At 47.8% G+C, this 16,683-nt stretch overlaps 1 protein-coding gene across 1 annotated transcript in view; it reads right to left on the bottom strand.

Moving 5' to 3' along the window:
• Positions 1–15,537, bottom strand: part of ME3 (malic enzyme 3) — an 86,783-nt gene extending 71,246 nt beyond the window's left edge. Inside the window, exons 1-2 of the mRNA XM_083609919.1 lie at positions 15,241–15,537; positions 14,794–15,011 (exon numbers count right to left, since the gene is read on the bottom strand). Coding sequence (XP_083466045.1) covers positions 14,794–14,979 — 186 coding nt within the window. The 5' untranslated portion in view covers positions 14,980–15,011; positions 15,241–15,537. The remainder of the gene's footprint in view (positions 1–14,793; positions 15,012–15,240) is intronic.
• Positions 15,538–16,683: the final 1,146 nt, after the last annotated feature.

Genomic DNA, 16,683 nt, shown 5'->3' with positions numbered 1-16,683 from the left:
CACCACTGGTATGCACCCCCCCACCCAGAAAAAGTTTCTCAGAAAAGGTATATGGCAACAAGAAACCAAATCTTCAGTGTCATTGGCCCAGCCAGCCCTGTGGAACTCACTGCCACTAGAGATACAGCAGGCTCCTTCTGTTTCAACCTGAACTTTTTCCTGTGCTGCCACCACCCTATGAAAGCCTTTCTGGCAACATAGGAACCAGGGAATCTGCCTTATACAGAGTCTGACCATTGGTCCATCTAGCTCAGCCTTTCTCAACCTGTGGGTCCCCAGATGTTGTTGGACTACAACTCCCATCATCCCTAGCTAGCAAGGCCAGAGCTCAGGGATGATGGGAGTTGTAGTCCAACAACATTTGGGGACCCACAGGTTGAGAACCGCTGATCTAGCTTCTCTACTGTTCTGCATTGGCGGGCAGATTTCAGATGAGACTCTATCTGGAGACGCCACAGAGTGAACCCAGGGCTTTCTCCATGTGATGCAAACCCTCTGCCACTGAGCTGTGGTGCTTCTCTCAGGAATACCAGAGGCGAGCCAGAGGTCCTTTGGGTAATGTTTATGCTGCTGCTGCATTTAAGTACGAAACGTCTCCCATCAGAAGGGCACAATAAACAAACTCATTTGGAAAGACTTACAGGATTACATGGGTTCCTTGGTTTAGAATCCAGGAAGATTGCAGGAGTCTAGTTAGGGCTGAATGTTTATCAGTTTCTGGGAAGCGATTTGAGACGTATTTTATTGCTGCTTCTGTGCTCTGTATTGTCTGCTCTTTCGTGCTTTTTAACAGTTTCTAGGTGGCGCAGAAAGGAAGTTTACAGCTTCTCGTTTTTATTTGCTGGCAGATGTGCAAAGAGCTCTTTGAAGCCAGGCTGGCAGGGCAGAAATGAATTAATAAAAGTATCCGGGCACTATATAATTATGCAGTTCAAGCAAGCAATATTACGTATAAAACCAGCCAAGGCATATCTAGTAGCACAAAACAATCGTTTCTTCAAGCAACAGAGCTTCTATGTTGTATACCACCCTGCGATCTTCGAATGAAGGGCTATATATAAATTTAATAAATAATAATATTAGCAATGTCCTTTGCACGTGTGGTGATCCTAGGTCAGCCTTCATCCACCAGACATTCTGGACTACAACTCTCAAAAACTCCCGCTTCCCAGGCTGGAGAAAGCCATTTTAGATACATGCAATTTATTGCATTATATTTGTAATGCAGGAACACTGAGAAACGAGCTCTGCCCCTGACCATCAGGGCTTGCTCTGAGCTCTCAGGACCCAACAGGATTTTCTGGGCTCGGTACATTGAATGTGGATTGGGGCCCAGACAAATTAAGATGGTCTCACTGGCACTGCAATCTGCAGGATGCTCAGCTGCCTATAAGCAAAGTAAAGGACATTTGAAGATTTTTTAAAAGGGGAAGAGGCAAGAGATTGGGGTCCAGTGCACAGGACTTGCGTCTTGAGTGTTATGGGCTGTCTTTTAACAATGACCCTGGGTAAAGGTAAAAGGTAAAGGACCCCTGGGTGGTTAAAAGGTAATGGTAAAGGGACCCCTAACCATTAGGTCCAGTCGTGGCCGACTCATGGGTTGCGGCGCTCATCTCGCTTTATTGGCTGAGGGAGCTGGCGTACAGCTTCCGGGTCATGTGGCCAGCATGACTAAACCGCCTCTGGCAAACCAGAGCAGTGCACGGAAACGCTGTTTACCTTCCCACTGGAGTGGTACCTATTTATCTACTTACACTGGTGTGCTTTCGAACTGCTAGGTTGGCAGGAGCTGGGACAGAGAAACGGGAGCTCACCCCACTGCGGGGATTCGAACCGCCGACGTTCTGATCGGCAAGCCCAAGAGGCTCAGTGGTTTAACCCACAGCGCCACCCACGTCCCTCCCTGGATGGTTAAGTACCATCAAATTTGACTATGGGGTGGGACACTCATCTCCGCTTTCAGGCTGAGGGAGCCAGTGTTTGTCCACAGACAGCTTTCTGGGTCATGTGGCAAGCATGACTAAACTGCTTCTGGTGCAACGGGACACTGTGATGAGTGCCAGAGCTTGTGGAAATGCTGTTTATTTTCCCATTGCAGCGGTACCTATGCTGGTATGTTTTAGAACTGCTAGGTTTGCAGGAGCTGGGTCAAAGCAACGGGGGCTCACCCTGCTACACAGATTCAATCTGATGACCCAGGCTTCCTCAACTTCAGCCCTCCAGATGTTTTCAGACTACAATTCCCATCATCCCTGACCACTGGTCCTGCTAGCTAGGGATCATGGGAGTTGTAGGCCAAAAACATCTGGAGGGCTGAGGTTGAGGAAGCCTGTGCTGGCCCTTCAACTGGCAAGCCCAAGAGGCTCAGTAGTTTAGACCACAGCGCCACCCGAATCCCTGATTAACAGACACAGTAGGTCACAACCTCCATTTAAAGCACTTATAACACTTTAACAGTTATGGTTGCCCCCCCCCCAAGGAATCCTGGGAACTGTAGTTTGTTAAGGGTGCTGGAAACTGCAGCTCTGCTAGGGGTAAACTGCAGTTCCCATGAGTCTTCGGGGGAACTGTTAATGTGGTTTAGACGTACAGTGGTACCTTGGGTTACATACGCTTCAGGTTACAGACTCCGCTAACCCAGAAATAGTGCTTCAGGTTAAGAACTTTGCTTCAGGATGAGAACAGAAATCAGGCTCTGGCGGTGCGGCAGCAGCAGGAGGCCCCATTAGCTAAAGCGGTGCTTCAGGTTAAGAACAGTTTCAGGTTAAGTACGGACCTCCGGAATGAATTAAGTACTTAACCAGAGGTACCACTGTACTTTAAAGCTAGGGTGTGAATTTGACCTGAAACTATTGGGGGGGGGGGAAGGAGCTGAAAGAGAGGAGGGCAACCAGCCTCTTAGGAGCATGGACCAAGACACACGGATTTTTAGAATTAAAAACACACACCCAGCTTAACACACCAATCTGATTCTTCATGGGAGCCGTCTGGATTCCTGCCAAAGGAACAAAATGCTCTGCGCAGCAACTGCTGTTGCATGTGACTCTGGTTTGAGCTAAACAAGAATGCAGCGACAGAGTTTCGCAAATAAAGGTCTAAACGATGGTCTCGTCCGCAAGTACCCTTGATGTCAATCACACTGCAGCTTAGGCAGCAGGATCCAATGAGGCAACACATAGGAATTCTGGCAATGCCTGAGAAATAATCTGAGACTGTTTATTGCCTCTTTCCACGGGGCTGCAAGTATTCCCCTTCCCCGCCTCCCCCCCTTTCCCCAATCCTTTCCAGCTGTGACACAGCAAAGAGCAGAAATCTCAAGACCCTAATTAACCCAGAACGAAAACACCCACCATGAGTCCCATGTCATTCTCTATAATCCTCTGCTCTGCAACTAACTTTTAACAGGTCTGACGGGCTGCAAAATTGTCTCCCTCAGATAAGTTACACCCACATCATACACAAAGGGGTCTTTAACACAGGCTCTTTCAAGGCCCCCTTCCCTCAGGCCCCCTCAGGTGATCACTCCTAGAGACTCTGGGCTCACACAGTGAGCTATAGCTATCTGCAGCACGAAAGAGGGAATTCAAGGGTATTTTGCCTGTGTGCAGACTCAGGAAAAACTGGAATTCACAAGAACACAAGGAATTCACTGGAATTCTAGGAGACATCCATAAAAAGGTAAAGGGATCCTATATATAGGATGCCTACATTCTGCATGGACTGTTATGTGTGAATAGCTACATAGTATCTAACCTATTTGTTGTTGTTGTTTAGTTGTTTGGTCGTGTCCGACTCTTCGTGACCCCATGGACCAGATCACGCCAGGCACTCCTGTCTTCCACTGCCTTCCTCAGTTTGGTCAAACTCATGTTAGTAGCTTCGAGAACACTGTCCAACCATCTCATCTTCTGTCGTATCTTGTTGCTCGGTCCCAGCTCCTGCCAACCTAGCAGTTCGAAAGCACACCCAAAAAAAGTGCAAGTAGATAAATAGGTACCGCTCCAGCAGGAAGGTAAACAGCATTTCCGTGCGCTGCTCTGGTTTCACTAGAAGTGGCTTACTCATGCTGGCCACACGACCCGGAAAAACTGGCTGCAGACAAACGCCAGTTCCCTCGGCCTGTATAGAGAGATGAGCGCCGCAACCCTAGAGTCGTTTGCGACCGGATGTTGGGAAAGATTGAGGGCACAAGAAGATGAGATGGTTGGACAGTGTTCTCGAAGCTATTAACATGAGTTTGACCAAACTGAGGAAGGCAGTGGAAGACAGGAGTGCCTGGCGTGATCTGGTCCATGGGGTCACGAAGAGTCGGACACGACCAAACAACTAAACAACAACAACAAATAGGTTAGATACTATGTAGCTATTCACACATAACAGTCCATGCAGAATGTAGGCATCCTATATATAGAAATGAACAAAGCAGTGATATTTCAGGGAGCAGGCTAGCAGGCGGGGCCCATTACATCATGGGAGCCTACACAACACAAAACACTGTTGCTGTATGTAGGTTTTATTTTATTTGTTTTTTTATCTTATAATTTGGAAATGTACATCCAGGTTTTTTTTCCTTTCAATTTTTTGGGGGGTCCCCAAGAGAGTGGGGCCCTAACTACAGCTTGTTTAGCTTATACGTAAATCCGGCACTGGGCCAGACAGAGCGGCCCCCACTAGGCCTCAGGTTCCCCAACATGACTCTAACAAACATATATCTCTGCATAGCTCATCTATAATTGTATTGGGATGTGCCTTCTAATTGTGAGCTGCTGTTGGAGCCAATCTAGGCTGAAAAGAACAGCATGTCTAATAAATAACCCCCACTTACTTCCTCAGCATTTAGCATCCAATTAACAGTTGCCATCGCTATGCTGTTAACAGCTTTATGCAAAGCTGTGCAGTTTCCCATGCATAAGGGGTTTTCTGCTGCTAAATTAAGCACAACTGGCAAAGCCCTCCTCCCTTTGAGAAGATCTCTTCTGAGAAGCCATCCCAGGCACAGTTACTCAGCAGTGACTATGAAATCAGCCACAGCGGCTTCTAAGAAGAATGGGCTTAGGTGTTAACCATAAAAAAGGATGCATTTGGCCCTGGGAAGGGTGCAAATCTGACCCTCAGGCTGAAAGAGGATCTGCACCCATGATACAGGCCTTAAATCCAGGCCTGTTGCACACAATCTGTCAATTGGAATGCCTGGCGTGGCGTTTAATCGTTCCAACCAAGTGCTGAGTCAGCACCACCACGAGGCAGAGTAGCCTTGGGGCTGGTTCTCACTTGCTGCCCTGCCACCCGCAAGGAGCTGAGTCATTGCTCAGCTCTCAGAGGATGTAAACACAGCTGCACGGGCCTCATCCACGCCAAGATCTCCAAGAGGTTTTTGCATTGCGCAAGACTTAATTCCTTTCTTGCAGAGATTCCAGATGAATTGTGGTGCCCTGGAATCCTGCGTCCAGTTCTGGGCGCCACAATTTAAGAAGGATATTCTGTGTTTCTGTGAACCGCCCTGAGACCCCCGGGGTATAGGACTGTTACGAAAAAGGAGCAATGCTGCTGAGTGCTCCAGATGGCTGGAAAGCCAAATAGGATGTTGATGTTATGAGACTGTACCGTGGGAACCAGGGACAGTCTATTATGTGCACTGAGCACCGGATGTTAGCTCAGAGTGTCACATGACCCTGTACTGGAAGTACATGGGTGGAGTTTTTCTCTCTCTGGCTGCTGATATCAGAGGGTACAGACATGTTTTCTCTGTACTGCTGGAACGACAGAAATAAAGACATGTAGATATATTTCTGTCTGTCTCTTTCCCCTCCCTGGGAGAGGAGGGGGAGGAATGGTGTGTTCTTCTTTCACGTTGGGAAGAATCGCCGATTGGAGACCTCCCTTGATCCTGCCGGGAGTCGCAGACAGAGGGTCACAAGGATTCAAGCCGGGCACCTGGAGGGTGGCCAAATTCCTCTGATATATGGCTTGATATCAACAAGGACGATATATAAATTCAATAAATAAATAAGCTGGGACGTGTGCAGATGAGGGTTGCCAAGATAATCAAGGGTCTCAAAACCAAGCCTTATGAGGAATGGTTGAAGGAGTTGGGTATGTTTAACTTGGGAAATTAAAAGATGCCTGCTTCTTGGGAGAAAAGCAATGACAAACCTAGACAGCATCTTAAAATGCAGAGACATCGCCTTGCCAACAAAGGTCCGTATAGTTCAAGCTATGGTTTTCCCAGTAGTGATGTATGGAAGTGAGAGCTGGACCATAAAGAAGGCTGATTGCCGAAGAATTGATGCTTTTGAATTATGGTGCTGGAGGAGACTCTTGAGAGTCCCATGGATTGCAAAAAGATGAAACCGATCCATTCTGAAGGAAATCAGCCCCGAGTGCTCACTGGAAAGACAGATCCTGAAGCTGAGGCTCCAATATTTTGGCCACCTCATGAGAAGAGAAGACTCCCTGGAAAAGACCCTGATGTTGGGAAAGATGGAGGGCACAAGGAGAAGGGGATGACAGAGGACGAGATGGTTGGGCAGTGTTCTCGAAGCTGCCAGCATGAGTTTGACCAAACTGTGGGAGGCAGTGGAAGACAGGAGTGCCTGGCGTGCTCTGGTCCATGGGGTCACGAAGAGTCGGACATGACTAAACAAATAAACAACAACAAACTTGGGAAAGAGGAGAGAAAAGACGGAGAGAAGATATGAAAACCATCTTCAAATATCTTAAGGGCTGCCACATGGAAGAGGGAACAAGCTTGTCCGGAGGGTAGGACCCGAACCAATGGCTTCAAGTTACAAGAAAGGAGATTCTGGCTATAAACATCAGGCAGAATTTTCTGAAGTAAGAACTGTTAGACAGTGGAACGGACTCCCTCAGGAGCTGGTGGACTCTCCTTCTTTTTTAAGCAGAGGTTGGATAGCCATCTGCCATGGATGCTTTAGTTGAGATTCCTGCATTGCAGGGGGTTGGACTGGACAAACCCTTGGGGTTCCTTCCAACTGATTCAATATAGGGAGTTCAGTCCTGCTTGGTCACTCTCTCTCACCCCCTACCCTTGCAGACCAACTATGACATGTGGGTGGTCCAAAACTGGCCCATAGGGTGGAGATAAAAATCTAGAGTAGATGACCATCAGGGTCCCTTCCAACTCTATGATTCTGTGATTCCATGAGACCTCTTCACTTCCTGGAGCCTTTATGATGGGCTGGTTCATAATAGCCAGCAACCACTTACAATCACCCTCACTTATGGTAGCATCTAGGATGATGCACTGCTGCCCCCAAGCTCATGACCCGGCTGTGATCACGCAGAGGCACCCATTTTAACAGCTCGTATTTCCGCACAGTGCAGGAGTGGGGGGACTTTTTTTAAGCCCGAGGGCCACAGCCCATCCTAAGCAACGTTCTGAGATGTCGCATAGCAGGTGCAATACTGGGCAGCGCAATAAGCTAAAACAAAAGGCTAAAAAACTATGGAATAAAAGGAAACATCTTGGCAGAATTAGACTGATCCCTGTATTGTATAAATATAAGTTTGTAGGGAGGTAAAAAGAAATTATATAAGAAATATGTAACTGTGCGGTATAAAGTAATGGATAGATAAAGTACAGTGAGATTAATTGGAAGTCAGTTTTAAATTTCTTCTCTATAAGTTTTATCATTGTGTTCAGTATCAGGAGTATATATGATGATAATTATATTGATCTTCTTGTATCTTATAGTGTGGTGGTTTGTTTGTTTTTTCTGTTATTTGTTTGTTTGTTTGTTTACTTGTATGTCTGTTTTCTCATAAATTTATTTTAAATTAATAAAGATACATTAAAAAAAATAAAAAAGCTAAAAACCAAACCAAAACTCATGCCAACAATCTACATATCTGGATGGAAATGCCTAAACAAAAGCCTTCTTAGTGGGTGTTGAAAAGAGTTCCTGATGTCTATAGGCAGGGAGTTCCAAAGTTTAGGTGCTGCCATGCTAAAAGATCAAATACGGAAGGTGTATTATGTGGCGCACCTGGAACAGTGCCCATTCTGCAGATACATATAGGGTAAAGTGTTCTTATCAAGGTTATGTAAGAAGCATTAGCATTCACACCATGAACTTCAAAAACAGAGAACAGATTCCACTGAGGACAGGATTTAGCCTTTGGCCCCTCTACTGAAACATTTTCTTCCTTTCTTTTTTTTTACCACCCAATGAACCCTTCCAGCAGCAAGAACAGCTCTCTTTTGTGCTCCATCTATGACAACTCAGCCCTCAAAGATTTCCTCTTGGCCACCACGGACTTGACCCGCCCTGGCAATGGCCTTCTTTGAAATGCCAATATTCATGCATCATGAGCGTTGCCAACAGCTTGCAAAGGAAAGGACTCTGTGGTTCGTTTAGCCCAATTTTCTAAATTGCACGCTGACATCATTTTTAATTTATTTTTATTTTTCATAAAATGAGATGATAAAAATGTTCAGTGCAGCAGGGAAATTTTATTTTATTTTTGAAAAAAATATGAATATTGCAGGCACGTGGTAATTCATCTATGAATTGAACTGGTCTTTCAATTATCCATAGAATAATAATTGCTTGGAGATCCTAAACTAAGCTAGGTAGTATGTGTGCCTGTGTGTGTAGATACCATCTGTTCCCCAATGTGGACTACAACTCCCATCATCCTTTGCCATCGGCCATCCTGCCCAGGGCTAATGGGAGTCCAACAACTTCTGGAAGATATCAGGTTGGAGAAATAATAAGAATAATAATTTATTATGTATACCCCGCCCATCTGGCTGGGCTTCCCCAGCCACTCTGGGCGGCTTCCAAAAACATATTAAAATACTGTAATACATCAAACATTAAAAGCTTCCCTAAACAGGGCCGCCTTCAGATGTCTTCTAAAAGTCTGGTAGTTGTTGTTCTCTTTGACATCTGGTGGGAGGGAGTTCCACAGGGAGGGCGCCACTACCGAGAAGGCCCTCTGCCTGGTTCCCTGTAACTTGGCTTCTCGCAGTGAGGGAACCATCAGAAGGCCCTCGGAGCTAGACCTCAGTGTCTGGGTAGAACGATGGGGGTGGAGACGCTCCTTCAGATATACTGGACTGAGGCCATTTAGGGCTTTAAAGGTCAGCACCAACACTTTGAATTGTGCTCGGAAACGTCTCGGCGGTCTCGGCGGCCGCTCCCAGTCACCAGTCTAGCTGCCGCGTTCTGGATTAGTTGTAGTTTCCGGGTCACCTTCAAAGGTAGCCCCACGTAGAGCGCATTGCAGTAGTCCAAGCGGGAGATAACCAGAGCATGCACCACTCTGGCGAGACAGTCCGCAGGCAGGTAGGGTCTCAGCCTACGTACCAGATGGAGCTGGTAAACAGCTGCCCTGGAAACAGATTTGACCTGCCCCTCCATGGACAGTTGTGAGTCCAAAATGACTCCCAGGCTGCGCACCTGGTCCTTCAGGGGCACAGTTACCCCATTCAGGACCAGGGAATCCTCCACACCTGCCTGCCTCCTGCCCCCCAAAACAGTAACTATGTCTTGTCAGGATTCAACCTCAATCTGTTAGCTGCCATCATTCCTCCAACCGCCCCCAGACACTCACACAGGACCTTCACTGCCTTCACTGGTTCTGATTTAAAAGAGGTAGAGCTGGGTATCATCCGCATACTGATGAACACCAGAAACCAGATCTATAGCTACGGCAGGGGTGACACAAACTTTTGCAACCCAAGGACTGCACTCCCTTCTGGCCTGTCCCCAAGTTAACCTCTTCCAGAGCAGAGGGAGAAGGCATTCGGGTGAGAACCATGGTGGTGAGCTCAAAGTTTTGACAGTTGCACTGGCAACACGTCACTGAATAGGAAATGAAAGCAGGGACTTGCCATGCAAAAAGACTGCTGTTAATTCAGCCTTATCCAGCCTTGATTTTGCTTAGACAAGGAAAGCCCCTTTTCCTGAAGCCACAGATTTGTTAAAACAACTTCTAAATCCTTTTGCTCACAGCTCCACCATCGCACAGCAGAGGTTGACCCTGCCACCCAAGAACAGCAGCACAGGCCCCTAGCAAGAAAACCCGACTGTGGGCTGCATCCAGTGCTAGTCAGTTTCAAGATCAAACCCTCTGGGTTGAAGCCAATGCATTGTTTATCTATTTATTGCATTTGTACCACACTTTTCCCCCTCCACGGAGCTCGAGGGAGTTTACATGGTTCCCCCCTTGCTCAATGAATACCCACAACGACACTGCGAGGTAGGGTTAGGCTGAGACCAAGTGGCCAGCCCAACGTCACCCAGTGAGTGTCATGGCTGAGTGTCCTAGTCTGACAACTCTAACCACTACAATGCACTGCAACGCTAAGGAGAACATTCCATCAGTACAAAGATTTCCGCTTGTGCAACAGAACCTTCTCCCACTGTCTCCTCACCCTGTGCACCCCCTAAATCTGTTGTAGGGGTTCCCCCGACACCGTGAAGCAAATCTGGAGAGGGCATGGGGCATAAAAAGCAGGAACAAGGAGGGAAATGCCATTGTGTTAAGTGGAAATCCTTGTGCTGACGAGACACAACAGAGTATCACCCATATAATTGACTTAGGTCCATTTGTTCTATTTTGAATAATATTTTTTGTATTTATAGAGTAGCGGGCATTGGGGATGTGTTTATGGAACCAAGGAGTCAGCGGTCTGAAAAAGTTTGGGAACCACTGATCTAGGGATGAATGGCAGTACAGTGGTACCTCGGGTTACAGACACTTCAGGTTACAGACTCCGCTAACCCAGAAATATTACCTTGGGTTAAGAACTTTGCTGCAGGATGAGAACAGAAATCATGCAGCAGCGGTGTGGCGGCAGCGGGAGGCCCCATTAGCTAAAGTGGTGCTTCAGGTTAAGAAGAGTTTCAGGTTAAGAACGGACCTCCAGAACGAATTAAATACTTAACCCAAGGTACCACTGTACAGTGGTACCTCTGTTGTCAAACATTTCAGTTCTCGAATGCTGAAAACCTGGAAGTAAATGCTTCTGTTTTGGAATGCTTTTCGGAACTCGAGCGTACGACGCAGTTTCCACTGAGTGCAAGAAGCTCTTTCAACCAATGGGAAGCCGCGCCTTGGTTTTCGAACACTTCGGAAGCTGAACAGTCTTCCAGAATGGATTACGTTCGAGAACTGAGGTACCACTGTATACACATTTTATAAATAATAATAGCACATAATCTAAATGTTTGGCTCTGCATTGCTTTCCTGCTGCAACACTTTGGGTGGCTGCACAGAGCAGACCTATTTGCAAAAAAACCCAAAAAAACCTACAGTTGGCAAGTCACTATCGTATCGATATCCTGTCACGTTCTTTAAAAATAAAAAAGGAAGGGAAAACTGCTGACTGCTGAACTGTGTGTCTGCAAAGCTAGCAGTGGCAGTTCTCCAAAAGATAGGGAAAGCTTTGCTCCAAAGTACATAAATTACACCTCCTGCAGAAAAAGCTGAAAGGTGTTTAGCTGGGTAAATGAGATGACTTAAGGCACAGCTCCCACAAACAGTAAAGAGGGGAGCAATCCTGTTTCAGGTCCTAGTGGGGGAACCACAAGATAAAATGCTGGACTAGGTTCTGGGAGACCAGGGTTCAAATCCCCACCTGCTATTCAGCCAGGACTCTCACCATGTGGCCTTGGACCAGTCTCAGCCCCTCAACTTTAGCTTACAGGGGTGTTGCGAGGATAAAATTGGGAAGGGGACTGTGTCTCTGAGCCCCTTGAAGGAGAGGGGTGTTATAAATGCGATGAATAAATAAAAAATGCAGCTATCTGCCCATAGAAAAATGAAGGCAGAGAAGAAGAATTTGGGACCTGCTTTCTCACTCCTATGGTAGTCTGGCATCCACAGATGTCATGGTCTCATCGTCAATAAATTGCTTCAGGGTGGGTGTTCAAACTCTTAAAACCTTAATTCCAGGGAAGACAGGGCAGGATGAGCAGTTTAACAGATTTTATTCTGCACCTGGCTATCAGCCACTTGTGACCCAAGGAAGATGCCCAGGTGCTAGGATGGCGCCAGACGTCTACACCATCTGAAAGCGCATATGGTTTTCACATACAGCTGTACCTTGGAAGTCAAACAGAATCCGTTCCAGAAGTCAGTTCAACTTCCAAAATGTTCTGAAACCAAGGCTTGGCTTCTGATTGGCTGAAGGAAGCTCCTGCAGCCAATCGGAAGCCACGGAAGCCCCGTCAGAGGTTTGGCTTCCAAAAGAATGTTCGAAAACTGGAATGCTCACTTCCGGGTTTTGATCGTTCGGGAGTCAATTTGATCAGGAGCCCAAGGCGTTTGAGATCCAAGGAATGACTGTACTAGCAACACATCTTGTAGAGTTATGTATCAGTTATGTTTTATCTGCACAATCAGAATGAATTTCAGGAACCAAAAAGTCCTGTTGGGAAATAAGACTTTAGAACTGCCTTGTCCAAAAATGGCAACTACACATTCCGTTCTGGAGACGGTAACTCTGGCTTAAGGAACCATTTGGCGCCTAGCTTATATACCTGAGTTTCTAATACTGCTTCCAATCTTGAAGCATCCTGCCTTTGGACACTACATAATTCATGGTCCGGTAGTAAACTCCAAATGGGGAGAAGCCATTTTGGCATAGTGAAGTGGTTTTCTACCAGTGTTCCATGGCACCCTGGGGTGCCTTGAATGATAGTCAGGGGTGTCGCAGGCAACACTGGCCTCTGTCCCTCTTTCTTTTCCTTCCTCCCTCCTCAGATGCCCTCTCACTTTCGTTGCAGCAGCCCCGGCTACAAGCTCCCCAGGCAAATGGTGCCTCTGGGGCTGGCCAGGGGGTGCTTCCCAGGCCCCTGTGGGGCAGTGTGAGGAGGCACCTCTCTTTGGGGCAGGAGGTGTGTGGCCCAGAGACCAGGAGTAGCAGGAGTGGCTGCCCAGAGGACTCCCAAGGAGAGGGGAGAAGAGAGGAGGCTGAGGGAACACTCCACAAGGGACGGTATTGGAAAAGGGGTGAGGGGCTGCAGGCCCTGCAGGCAAGGGGTGGCATAACTGGGCTCCTGAACCCCACAGGGGTGCCAAAGAAAGAATATAGTTGGTCAAGGGAGCTGTGGACCCCCAAAGGTTGAAAACCTCTGGCATAGTGGGATTAGTTCTTTAGCTTATTATTGTTGTGTGTTGTTTCTTCACTGTCCGGGAGATCTGCTGCTTCAGATGTCTCTGAAGACACCTTGACTTTACTTAATAGTGTGCACTTTGGGGGCATGGTGTGGGGAGGGGAGGGGGGAGATGACACCAGCAGCTAAATGTCCTGGGCCAATCCTAGGTCAAGCCTGCTACTTGCTTTCCAGAAGCAATGCTCAGCACTGCAGCTATGAGTGTGTGTTTATTTCCAAAACAAGCCCAAAATGTTTTCAGTCTTATTTGGCCAACAGATATCCACTCTAGGAATGACGTGAACCCAACAAACACCAATTATCTGAAACATTCATCTATTAATAGGTAACTAGCAGAAAACTGGTGGTGGAGGTGTATTGTGGGGTGGGTACAGAGAGACAGAATTATATGCACTTTATTATCTGATTCTAAAGCCTATGCAGGTTATCATAAGTGCAGTTAAGACTATTGGGGGCTGGAAAATAGTGGGCAATACAGAGGAACATGACAGAGAATGTGTGTGTGACATGGAGAAATGGGATGGAATGAGGTTTCTCCTCCCTCTCTCATAAGACCAGAACCTGGGTTTGCCCCCAAATGCTGAATGTTCCAATATTCATGGCTTATTCACATAGGTAAAGGTAAAGGGACCCCTGACCATTAGGTCCAGTTGTGACGGACTCTGGGGTTGCGGCGCTCATCTCGCTTTATTGGCCGAGGGAGCCGGCGTACAGCTTCCAGGTCATGTGGCCAGCATGACTAAGCCGCTTCTGGCGATCCAGAGCAGCGCACAGAAATGCCATTTACCTTCCCGCTAGAGTGGTACCTATTTATCTACTTGCACTTTGACGTGCTTTCGAACTGCTAGGTTGGCAGGAGCAGGGAGTGAGCAACGGGAGCTCACCCCGTCACGGGGATTCAAACCGCCGACCTTCTGATCAGCAAGTCCTAGGCTCTGTGGTTTAACCCACAGCGCCACCCACGTCCCCCCTTATTCACATATCACATAGTTAAAAAGGGTAGAATTCTCTGCCACAACCAGGGTGGAGAACAAGCCTATCAATGGTACTAGTCAAGATGGTTTTCTACCACATCCAGTATCAAAGGAGATGGGCCCATAAATACCAGTCACTGGGAATCGCATTGTTGCACGTAGGCCCTTTTGGATTTTGGCCACAGTGAGAACAGGATGCTGGCCTAGACGGGCCTGTGGCCTGATCCAGAAGGCCTCTCCTTATCTTCTTACATAATGCCAAGACCACGAAGACCTGAAAAAGATTTGCTGATCCACAATCCTGCATCGTGAGCTACAGCAATGAGAGCAGGAGCCATGTTATTGGTATGAATGGGTATCATAACCAGGAAGCTGTTTGGGGGCACAAAATCGAAACCTGGGGCAGTTTGCAGGAAAAGTTGCACAGTGTTAGGTTTCCTTGCTTCTTCCAGACTTCGATAAAAGTGTTCATACAGCACTGTGAGATCAAGAAGAGGAAACATACCTGGGAAGAACTAGGCGAGGTGGACTCCACAGCAGTGACAAAATAAGAATTTTATTAACAGAAGATATACACACATGCAAACTCTCTCTCTCTCTCTCTAAGCAAAATAAATAATTGCAAAAATGAACAAAAGCTTCCAAGCAAGAACAGAGAGGTTTAGTCTAACCTTGTTGAGATGGGGGTTCCTGGTGATGTCATAGCCCCTCTTCTTCACCCCCCTGGCTTTAGTGGGAGAAGGGTAGGCGTCTCCAGAGTAGCAGCATCTGTTCTGGGGGGAGCTGAACACCTGGAGCCGCAGCGTGGCCCCCGCCAGCCGAAGGACGCTTCTGCTAAACGTGGGCATCATCAGCATCGTTGCACAAAGCAGCCGGTGTTTATCCTGAGCTGTTTTCGAGACAAAGGCACACACATGCAAAAGGTTGCACTGAGCAAAGGCGGGTCCTGCCAGCGCCACCAATAGATGGGATGGGATTTGGGGGCGGGGCTGGGGGCTCCCTTTGCATGGAAGGTTAACGGCGCCCTCCCCAAAAGGCCCCCACCCCAAACTCTGTCCTCCTCTCCCCGGACCAGAAATGCAAAAGGATAAAAATGACAAAGAGCCATCGCTGCTTACTTTCGCCTCTTTCTCTGCTCGGATCAGGGCCCTGTCAGTCACATCATCAGCCGGCAAGTGCATCCAGCAGCCTTGGAGGAGGCGACCCTGCAAAGCGAAAGCAAACCCCAGGAAGCAGATCAAGTAACCAAATTTGCAACCCGGAGACTGGCTGCTGCGGAACGGAGCCCCGCGGCGCCTCCGCCTCCCAGTTTCCGTCCTCGACCCCCATCTGGGTTGAGACGCTGGTGCTCCAGGACGGAGGGGAGAGGAAAGAGGAAAAGTTGTTCTTTAGCAGAGAGAGATCCTTATGAGCTTGTAGAGAGACAGAGGGGGAAAACAGAGCGAGGAAAGGAGAAGGCGGAGCTGAGGTTTGCAGGCGCCGTGCGCTCTGCGTAATCTCCAAGGTTGCACCTGAAATCGAAGGAATTTGGCTGCAGCTGGGGCCAGGATGTGTGGGCAGTGATGCAGTTAGAACCACAGAATTGTACAGTTGGAAGAGACGCTGAGGGTCATCTGGTCCAACCCCCCCCCCCCGCATGCAGGAATCTCAACTAGATGTCCGATGGCCATCCAACCTCTGCTTGAAAACCTCCAAGCTAGCAGAGTCTACCAGCTCTCGTGGGAGTCAGTTCCACTGTCCAACAGCTCTTACTGTCAGAAAGTTCTTCCTGATGTCTAGTCAGAATCCCCTTTCATGTAACTTGAAGCCATTGGTTCGGGACCTAACCTCCAGAGTGGAAGGAAACATGCTTGCTGCATCCTGCATGTGACAGATATTTGATACAGTGGTACCGCAGGTTAAGAACTTAATTCATTCTGGAGGTCCGTTCTTAACCTGAAACTGTTCTTAACCTGAAGTACCACTTTAGCTAATGGGGCCTCCCGCTGCTGCCGTGCCACTGGAGCATGATTTCTGTCCTCATCCTGAACCAAATTCTTAACCCGAGGTACTATTTCTGGGTTAGTGGAGTCTGTAACCTGAAGCGTCTGTAGCCCGAGGTACCACTGTATTTGAAGATGGCTGTTGTATCTTCCCTCAGTCTCCTCTTTACCAGGCTAAACATACCCATTTCCCTGGGAAAGGCTTGCTATTTCCTATTTAGTTAAATAATCCATAAAAAGGTAAAGATAAAGGACCCCTGACAGTTAAGTCCAGTCATGAATGACTCTGGGGTTGCGGTGCTCATCTCGCTTTACAGACCAAGGGAGCTGGCATTTGTCCGCTCCGCAGACAGTTTTTCCGGGTCATGTGGCCAGCATGACTAAGCCGCTTCTGGCGCAACGGAACACCGAAACCAGAGCAGCGCATGGAAATGCCGTTTACCTTCCTGCCAGAGCGGTACCTATTTATCTACTTGCACTGGTGTGCTTTCAAACTGCTAGGTGGGCAGGAGCAGGGACCCAACAATGGGAGCTCACCCCGTCATGGGGATTCGAACCACCGACCTTCTGATCGGCAAG

This window comes from Podarcis filfolensis (assembly GCF_964270895.1).
Source record: "Podarcis filfolensis genome assembly, chromosome: 4".
Taxonomy (NCBI): Eukaryota; Metazoa; Chordata; class Lepidosauria; order Squamata; family Lacertidae; genus Podarcis; species Podarcis filfolensis.
The sequence above is the reverse complement of the archived record's forward strand: the minus strand, read 5'-3'. Positions and strand labels throughout refer to the sequence as shown.